Source organism: Passer montanus, unplaced genomic scaffold, assembly GCF_014805655.1.
Source record: "Passer montanus isolate IOZ18808 unplaced genomic scaffold, ASM1480565v1 scaffold24, whole genome shotgun sequence".
Classification (NCBI taxonomy): Eukaryota; Metazoa; Chordata; class Aves; order Passeriformes; family Passeridae; genus Passer; species Passer montanus.
In genome coordinates, this window is record NW_024367037.1 from 8033947 (window position 1) to 8044197 (window position 10251).

General features: G+C 39.6%; 1 protein-coding gene across 1 annotated transcript; it reads right to left on the reverse strand.

The window, feature by feature from the left end:
• Nucleotides 1-2734: 2734 nt before the first annotated feature.
• TIMM21 (translocase of inner mitochondrial membrane 21) lies at nucleotides 2735-10156 on the reverse strand. Its single transcript, XM_039711067.1, has 6 exons — nucleotides 9713-10156; nucleotides 8433-8495; nucleotides 8236-8333; nucleotides 6767-6840; nucleotides 4895-5000; nucleotides 2735-4799 (listed from the first exon to the last, which is right to left on the reverse strand). Exons 1-6 carry the CDS (start codon nucleotides 9993-9995, stop codon nucleotides 4707-4709), a joined length of 717 nt encoding a protein of 238 aa, XP_039567001.1. The 5' UTR covers nucleotides 9996-10156; the 3' UTR covers nucleotides 2735-4706.
• Between the last annotated feature and the right edge of the window lie 95 nt (nucleotides 10157-10251).

A 10251-nucleotide genomic window follows, 5' to 3' on the forward strand; every position in this document is an offset into this window, starting at 1 on the left:
AAAAGAGAAATCCAAGGAAAATAAGGTGAAAAATATATAAAAAAAAAAATTAGCACAGCAGGACTTTTTCATGGATGTTTTCAGGGAAAAATAATTGTGGCTTATTATGAGCCTTTTATGTTCAAGGCAGTTGATAGAAAGCTGCTGTTTTAAATCTTGAGATGTCTCAGTTATTTCTTTCCACCACTGTTATCCCTGCACCAGTGTCAGACCCCTGAATGTGATGGTTTTGCAGTCACACAGAGGAGGGGAGGGCATCTGTACCTCACCAGGTATCACACCAAAAAGCAACTGGTGGCATTTTGCAAATCTGCCCTCCAACACTGGGATTTGTCTCTATTTTATTAAAACACGGGATAATGCATGGCCTCAGACAGTGCACAAAATAGCAATTCACTTTCAGCTCCTCTATGGAGGTTGTAGCACTAATGAAGCAAATCACATCTCAGGGAATATAGCCATGATTTAGAATGTGTAGAACTGTAATAAAATTTGTTATGGCTGAGATTGTTATGTTTTTAATGGAAAAAAGAAGAATTAGGATTGAAATTGAAAAACAACCCAGTTCCCATAAAAGGTAAAAATGTGCTTGGATAAAAGGTTAATAGAGTTAATTGTGGGGAGTAATACAGGACAGCAACTCATGCTAGAGGAGATAATTGTGATTCTGATAAAGGGGAATTGTAATTAAATAGAGGTTGGATAAACAAGATTATCCCGAAAAGGTTTCCCAGCACAGTACCGGGAGGTTTTAAGATGTGGAGGCAGACGCCTGTACGTGATCTGGAAGTAGAGATACCACTGCTGCCAGCCTTGCTGGGTGCTCACCACTGCGGCATGCTGCCCACGCTGCTGCTCTGGCCAGCAAAAGGCAATAAACTGAGCTCATTTTGAAGTTTAGTTCACCTGCAACACTAACTGGCAAGTGATCTTCCTGTCCTTGCTCTTCTCATTTCTGCTGGTGTCCATCTCCACCCCCATCCTGCTGTGGGGGGAGCAGCTCTGGGTGCTGGCCAAGGCTGATCTGCCGCAGGATGGCTGTGGGCTGGAACAGGTGAGGGCATCCCTCCCATATGATGCTTTTACCAGAACTGATAGGATTTGTTTACATGGATATTAAAATGAAATGCAGTATTTTGACACTGAATCCTGAGAGACAAACAGAGGTTTTCCACACTGATCTGTTTCACTAAAATGGGTATCTGTGCTTCATATTTTTATTTGCTGAGTTACCAATGTTCCACAATAACCTATATGATATGAAGGGAATCAAATACAGCATATTCCTCCCAGGACAGCCAGAAGAATTCCAAAAAGCTTTTTTGTTTCTGTTTCCTTTAAATTGCAAAACATTTTTGCAATATCTTCAACTTTTAACTATATATCATTAAAAAATACAAATATACTGAATTCAAATACAGGATAGTATTAATTCACATTTTTCTATAATTCCTATAGATTATTTTATATAACACATACAGAGTAAAAAACCCAGAGAATTCACTAAGAAAAATTATCAAATACTTCTTGCTATTCAATTATTTATAGTACTATTTGGAATCACAGAATATCATAATGATAAACATTCTCAGATGCCTAAGGTAAATTTCTACTGGAGTTCTATTACTCCTTATTCAGAGCAAGTGGATGTCTCTCCAGGGACCAAGCAAATTTCCCCTCCGAAAAAAAGGGAGGGAAATATCTTTTTGCTTTCAAATTTTTGTTTTTCCCATGCCAACTTCCAGATCTTCAAGCAGACTTCACAAGCCCATATACAGAGACCAGTTATGAGCCCTTACTGTCACCTTTAAGCCTGCTCCTTCAAACTTTTTTCACCTCGAATTTTCTCCCCAATCTCTGTGCTTGCCTTCTGTCGGTTTACAAGCTGCAGTGAATCCTAAAAGCAGGCTTGGACACAAAATGTGTCCTCAATGTTTTTTCAGGCATAATCTGCAACACTCTAGGTTGCTGACAATATACATACTGGAATAATCCCACAACTATTAGGGTGGATAGCATCTGTTGTGTTAGTGAATGAGACTGAGAACAAAGTGAATTGAAATTACTTGTGGAAACTCCCAGCAGTTTCTTTGGCATTTTATCTCTGCAGCTGGCACGTGATACAGTAATTGTATTACTCACATTCCTGTCTTCTCTGCTTGTTAAGTGAGTTTGTTGAAGTTTCTTGTACCCGACACGCATTTATTTGCAACCATTTCTAAGGTCATGACTCTATTGCCTAAATCAGTTGTTGAAACTTGAATTCAGTACAGAAAATATTTAGGTATCAAGGTTATTTTTAAATTCAAGCCATGCACAACACTTTTGCTTCCTTGTCTACATTGCTTTTACTTTGCAAAAGCTTCTGTTTATTGAAGCTTATTGAAAGAGTACTAATTTCTTTTTTTAAAATATTTTTAAGTTTCCACTGAGTTTGTTTCCTGGAGGGATATTTCTTTTTGTCACTGTACAGCAAGGATACCCAGGACCTAGAATCAAACACAGGAGATGACACAGTAACATTATTCTCACAAACCACCTCTAAGGATATTGGCTGCCTATGCTGCACACACAGGTTTTGGCACCCACAAAAATTAATGTAGAGATGGGAAAGTTAAGACAAAGTTGTACACCTACCCAAAACATGTTTTGAATAGTCTGCCACACAGTTTTTCTGGAAAAACAACTTTTCACTCATGAGTGACATATTTTAATTTCCTAAAGGAAAGAGAGGTTTTGAGAAAATATATTTGTATTAATTCTGCAACAATCAATACTGAACTCTGGAAAATGCGTTTAATTTCTATGAAAATGTCATTCCTTTGCCTCTGACTCGCTAGCAGTGGTTTTTTTCCCAGTGTTTCATTAACATGACACTTTTACTTGAGAAAGTAGCTGGCACGTGCTGTAAATTTTGTGTTCTCCCAAGAGAAAATGAATAAAGAGCTTTAAAAAGGAAACAGTGAAATGGTTACTGCTTGTGTTTACCGACAACTGAAGGTGAACCTTTTAGTTACTTTGCAGTCTCCCCAGCCTAACATCCTCCAGTGAGAGGATGGAATACTGAGCTCCCTGCCATGGAGAAGGATCTCTGTGTGATTTACTGGTAGTGCAATGATCCAGTGAAACAGGGGCAGCTTCATAAGGAAAATTGAGGCTAACACACTTGAGAATTACAAAAAAGGGTGTTCTAAAACATGTTTAAACTCAGTGAATGCAGCAGTTCCCCTCCAGTGCAAAGTACCACCAGGAAATGTGATACTGCACAACAGATCAATGTTCTGTATTCCAGATGTCTTGTTCAACTAATCTTCACCTAATTTTGATTACAGTATCTCCGTATGTGTTTGCATAAAACAGAATTTAAGGAAATTTTGTAAGCATGAGTGACAGGCCAGTCCATAAAGACCAGGAGAATTTCAGCCTCGGGAGGAATATGGAAAGAAGTTATCAGTTCCCAAAGCTTTAATACTCCTTAAGTTTCAAGGGGCTTAAATAATCTTGCTGGTGATAGGTATCTAGCTAGTACAAAGTTGATAAATCAAGCTGTGAAGTTCTTTATTCTTCACTGATGAGATGTTCCTAGAAAAATAATTCCAAAAAGCTTTCCTCCACTGAGACTGGAAAACATCTTAGCCTTGTATTTATCATTCACTCAAATTAAGAACACTAATACATCTAAGGTCAGATAAAGGTGGATTTCTTCTGCTACTTTTTGTCTTCATTTTTTCAAGCATATTCTCAGCTTTTTCACAACACAGGAGAAGTGATGTCCTTCGCAGCTGTGTCCCACTTTCATGAAATATACAGAAGCACCCTGGTAAATCTGCTTAGCTAGAAAGGTGATGCAGGCAGTAAAAGAAAATAATGTGAAACACTTTACGGACTAAAGATGTGCCCGGATAAACACCAGATGTGTGTTTATCATATGTAGATGCATACAAGGTGGGAAAGAGAGAAGTTTAAATTGAATTATTGTGGTTTTCAAAATATTTTGAAGGTAATGTCCAATCCAAATCCCTCCTGACACAGCTTGAGGCCATGTCCTCTTGTCCTGTCACTAGTTTCCTGGGAGAAATAGCTAAACCCCATCTTGCTACAACCATGTGGAGCAGCGGGAAACACTGGAAAGAGCAGGTGGTAGTGATGTTCTGCTCCCTGGTAATTTATTTAGAAGACACCAATATTGAAGTCTTTATCTTCAGTTGTTTGTCACGCGTGTGTGCCACAACCATTCCGACCCTTACATGGCCAGATCTCTTTTGCATCACTGACATTCTACCTTCTTACCTACAAAGGTATCCAAAATGAAAACAGCAGAGTTCTGTCTACAGTTAAACTACCCCTTTTTTATTGCAATAGGAGTGGAAAATCCAAGCCAGGGAAGACAAAAAACTTTCCAAACCTTGGAAAACTCAGGTTTTGGGTATTCAGAAGTATTATCCAGCATTAAACTGTTTATTAGGAGGCATTATTTTCCTATGTCAAGAATATTTACCATGATAGTTTGGCTATATTTCATTGGTTTCACTTTAAATCACATAACTGTTATTATCAAAAGTCCTTAGTGGAGGCCCTGAGAGGCTACTTTCCTTAACACAGCCCTGAAGCTGCACGACACAATTGGCAACACCACACAGTCCATGTGCAGACTGGCTACTACAACATTTTCCAATGTGAGATAAGGCAGCAGCTTTGATCATTGGCTATCTGTTGTCCTCTATGACAATGGTTCTTCTCGGATAGGTCTCAACATCCACAAATATGTAGCGAACCTCGAATTTTCCTGTTTCAAGATTCTGGAAAGAAAAAAAATTCAGTGTTTTTTTTTTTTCTCTTTGGTGGTTTAAATTCAAGACTAAGCTTGTCAGGTGTATCAAGCAATTGTACCTACCTCTTTGACTTCCACATGGACTGTTCCCTGTTTCCCTGATTCAGTGCCCTCAATATAGAACTTCAAACGCATATGTTTCAGTCCGTCCTTTACGTATTCAATGTGACTAAAAACAACAACACAAAACAAAAACCCAACCACCCAGCAAGAATACAGATTATATGCTAGTTAAGACTTCAAATTTAAACTTACTTAGAGGAGTTGCTTACTTATTTTGTAAGAAAGTGTATTCCGGTGGTGTCCTTATGCTACCTTGGGTTCCTTCTCTACCGCTTCTCTCAAGCTTTACTGTGAGTGCCTAAGAACTAGTGGAGTTAGAAGAGCTAATTAGCTGCTGAGGATCAAGAGATTAAATGCTTAAATGTCCTCACCCCAGTCCTCCCCTCAAAACTGAAAAGCAATTCACTGCTGAGATACGGAAATTCCCTGTATTTATTCTAAAAAAACCCTGACTTGGAGATTTGGAGCCTGGCATCTAGAAAGGGACCCCACATCACCAAGATTTCCAGAGTTTTTTTTTAGCAAGCCAAAACACACACAGCATGTTTTTCCTAATTAATTATCAGGTTGGTTAAACCACATCAAAACAAACAGTTTACTATGTGCTTTACTTAAAATAATTTTATCCTGCTGAAATTGTGTAACTTTGGCACTGATATGAGATCTCCAACCTAAATGCTGGTATTTAGACTGGAGTTGGTTATGCTCAATTATTAAAAAAATAGCACATCACTTTCAAAGTGACCACTTTGGGAAACTAATGATCCAGTGAGAGTTCTGGTGCCAGTTTATGTTTCCTACTGAAATTATTAACTACTGTTTAGCACCAATCTCTGATTACCATCAATCATGCCCATGTACATACTGTGAAATAAACTTCCAATACAGTTTAAGGTGACATGATGGGGTAGAGAGAACAAATATGAATGAAGACCCTTACTGCAGTAAATTTACATTCAAGGTGTTCCTACACAAAAAAAAACCCTGTAGATTTTTGAGACAAATATTTAAGATCATTCTTATACTGCAGATGCAAACTCTACAATCTTACACAGTTCTCAGTTCAAAAATTTCTTTAAAATACAAGGCATTCAAAATTAATGAAATGAAAATTAAATACTAGGAAGCTGATTCATAGTAAATTTACTTATTTACAGACACATGCTCAGAATGTTTGTGCACATCAATTTAGTTTAGCAGCTTCACTTTAAACATTATTTCATGGAGTCTGGTGAAGAGATAAAGCTTCAACCAGTAAAAGCCACTTTCCTCAGACAAAAGAAAAAAATCTCAATTTCATGGTTCAAGCTGCGTCTGGGCTTATGTGTCTCATCTTATATGAAACCTCACTGAATATATTCCTGCCAAATAACCCAATAAAGGCAAAGGACTTATGTTTTGTAAGAATTTATTTTGTTGTTTCTTTCAAAAGGAAAGTAATAGGCATACTCATGAAAGGTTTAGGTGATAGGTGTTCTGTTAAATACACAGTAGAAATGTTGCCTCAAGTACCAAAAAGCATTTTGTGTATCAGCTCAGTATAGTTTCAGACTGCAAACTTCTGTCAGACTACTGCTCCCCTCATGCAAGCCTAGGCCTCTGTACTACTCTTTTCTATTTTTTGGACAGCTCTATGTCTACCATGATGACCACTGCTTGTTTTGCGGCACTCAGAACTGGCATTTTATATTCTATATACAGTGCACTTAATGGTATATGGGACACAAAAGGTACTGTGAAAAACTTCTATGTTCAATCAAAAGTGACAGGATATGTCACAAACAATTTATCACTCTAGAACTAACTTGTGATCCAAAAACATCTTTGCTGTGCAAAAACTGATGTCTTTATGGGGCAAACACCAAGGGGTACCTGACATGCTGTCGTCTTCCTCTTCTTGTTGCCTCTCCATAACCTTTGATAGAGTCACCAAAAACACCAATTATCTACAAGAGAAAAGAGGTTTGAGCTGTCAGAAAGGATCACATACAAACAGGTATTCCAGTATCAGTTCACATCTCTGCTGTGAATGCATCTCCTTTTAACAAAACGCCCCTGGAGAATTTAACATGTCAAGAATAGAAGTGTTTATGAAAGAAAACAGTTAAGGAAAACTCCTCTGTATTCCAGTCCTTTTTATTCTTTACAGTCCCATACTAAATGTCTAAAATAAATCCTGTTGATATCGTCCATTTGCACTGTTCTCTGAGATGAAGACATGTAAACTGACATTTTGTGTAAAAATAAAAAAAAGGACAAAATATTCGCTCACGTCTCCTCCAAGAGAATATGTATTAAAGTTTAAAATGTAAATGCACTCCCCCTCATATTATCTAAAAACACTACTGAATAAGAAATTTGGTTATCTTTTTTCAGATCTATAGAGTCAGAGTAGATCAACTTAGTCTTAAACTTACTTTAAATTTGGTTAGAAGTGGGGGTTAAGTTTTATTGTGCAAGTACTGGAAAGAAGTTTTAATTCTACAAACTTGTTCCAAAGCAGTCTTCATTTTCATTTGAGCAGCAACTTGTCACTTAATTTCTAGGTTATCCTCAAAGGCATCTGTGGCAATCTTTTTCGAAGGATCTTTTATCTGAAGTAGGTTTTTTAAAAATCTAGTTTCATATTGATTTTTTTGTTTACACCTAGCTATGACAACTGTGTGATCCCATGACTCTTCTACACCTGTATTCCAGTTAGCCAAAAGGATGCTAATTGTGCTCCAAATAAAAAATTTAAATTCCTAGGTATCAGTGCAGTGCCTCACAGAGTGACAGAACCATAGTGAAGCGTCACAATGGAGTAAGTGTGCTGAGAAAAGGCAGCAGGTAAGATCTAGAGAGCTTAGTGGGTCCAGTTGCCTCTCTGACCTGCAGAATTCAAGTGCTGCATTTAGCAGGCACTCAGAAAAGTCCCTAAGACTTTCTGTATGGTGACACAAGCACATGCTCTGAAGGGCAGACTGTATTTCCACCACTTTTTATGCTGTGGCACACTTAGTTGGCTTCTAGCAGGCTAGTTCACACAAGCTCAATGCTTGCACTGACTTGTCCTAACAGAGGCTCTGCTCTGGAGCAGAGCCACCCCATGCCAACTAAAGCACTGGCAGAACTGCTAAAGCACCATGTGGGTCTTCATGTAGCTTGTGAAACTCCTTGCACGAAGGGAGGCTCTGCTCTGAAGCAGAGCCACCCCATGCCAACTAAAAGCACTGGCAGAGCTGCTAAAGCACCATGTGGGTCTTCATGTAGCTTGTGAAACTCCTTGCACGAAGTTTTGACTTGAATAGAGACAGAACTACCAAGAAACGCAAACTTATGACTAAAGTTCAAAAACCAACCTCGGGGTGAGATCTGCATTTCTCCAAGGCATCTCCATAGATCTTATTTGGACTAGAAGAAGAGAACAGCTCTTTAAAAATCACATAGAACAAACCACCTGTAACAGAAACAACATCAGATGCAATGAAAACTTTTCAAAGCAGATGGAATTAATGAAAAGTGTTTTCTGATAAAGAATGTAATTTTAAAAAATAACCTGTAACACCAAGTCCAACAAGCACCACAATAAAATAGGTAAAGTCTCTTCCAGCTTCTTTCACTGAAATGAAACACAAAACAACACATAAATTACAAAATTGGATAATAACATTTTTATGACCTTCTTACATGAATGCTCTTCTGTTAGTCTGTAGCACAAATAACATTTTAGCAGAAGAGAAAGTTCCAGTAACAGTTTCCATAGCGCATCACTGATGTGAAAGAGACCATGGAACATCTCTTATATTGTACAGGGCATGTTTATATCTCTGTGTTAAGCAGGGCATGTTTATATCTCTGTGTTAAACCTTATTACTTTGCCAGATGTTTTCAAGATCCAAAGTAGCAATTACTGCTACTTTTTGGGTGCATGGGAGCCAGATTTTTCAGGAGCTAATGAGGTGTTTAGCACTGCAGTATTCATGCTACCACCTAAAGCCACAATCACTGAAATCCTTATGCAAAGAAAAGAAGTAAAAATAAAGAAGTAAAAGGCTATAATTTGCACACACTGAAAATAACTGATTTTATGAGTTTGCAATCAATAGAACAATAAAAAGGGGCATATCAGAACAAAATAATTTAAAAAAACCATAATTAACTGCTGTTTGTCGGATTAGTTTTTATATTCCAATTTTGATCTGAAGTGCAAGTGTTAGTATATACTGCAATATAAGTCATATGACATTCTATGTTTCAAAATATTTGAGTACTTGGAAAAAGACTACTATCTTTTAGTGATAAAGTGTGCATTTCAGTGGAGTACAAGTTATGGAAGAAACATTAACTGTTTCTTCTGGAGTCTTCTAATCAGTTAAAGGTGTTTTTTGTAAGTAATTTCAAAGTACTCAAATTTTCTGAGGCTAATTATGTAGTAACCACTTTTCACTGAAGTGAATAAGAACAACTAAAGTGAAGGCAATCCATAAAGAATCTACCATCACATGTCGGGCTTTGAAAATTTTGTTGGAGGTGAACTTACTCCAAGAGACATACAGACAGGCTGCATATGATAGGTTTTCCTTCCGAAATGGAAAATGAGAGCCTCTTACATCTTGTGTCTGATACCTACTTAGATCAACAGGCTGTCTAGAAGTCATATAATTTGTTCTGATTGTGCAATGCATACACAGAAATGTAACATCTGTTCCAAACAATACGATGGGAAAAGAAACCGGCTTGGAGTGCTGAGGTTGTTTTTTTTTTCTAGATACTTGATGTTTGGAACTACAAAACTTTAGCAGCAGAAGGAACAGCACAGAGCATCCTCCCCCTTACCTTTCTGAGCCGCCGACACCAGCGTTTCCTCGTTCAGCGCCCTTTGCACGGACACATCCTTGCTATCACCGCCAGGTTTTGCAGCTTTCAGCCGTCCCGCCTGCGTCCCGAAGCTCTGGCGGGCGGCCCTGAGCAGCAGCGGGGGCTGGTGCCGCCACCTCGGGCAGGAGCAGGACGCGGCGCCGGCGCCCAGGAGCGCCCAGCCGCGAGCGGCGAGCAGCCAGCGGCCCAGGCAGCCCCGCCCGAGGGAGGCGGGCAGCGTGCGGGGCAGCACGCCGGGCATGGCAGCGCCGCGGCCGGGGTTTGTGCCGCCCGCCACCGCTCTCCCGGGAAGCCCTCGGGGAAGTGCCCGGGCAGCCTCCCGCCCCGAGCGGCCGCTGCCCCAGCTCAGGAGCCCACCTGAACCTTTACCGCCGCTGGCCGCTGCCCCGGCGGAAATGTTTGGGACGGCGGAGCAGCGAGCGGCGGCGGCGGGCCCTGGGAGCCGTAGTTTGAGCGGGCTCCCTCTCCCGCCCGCCGCCGGGAGCGGCTCCCAGCGA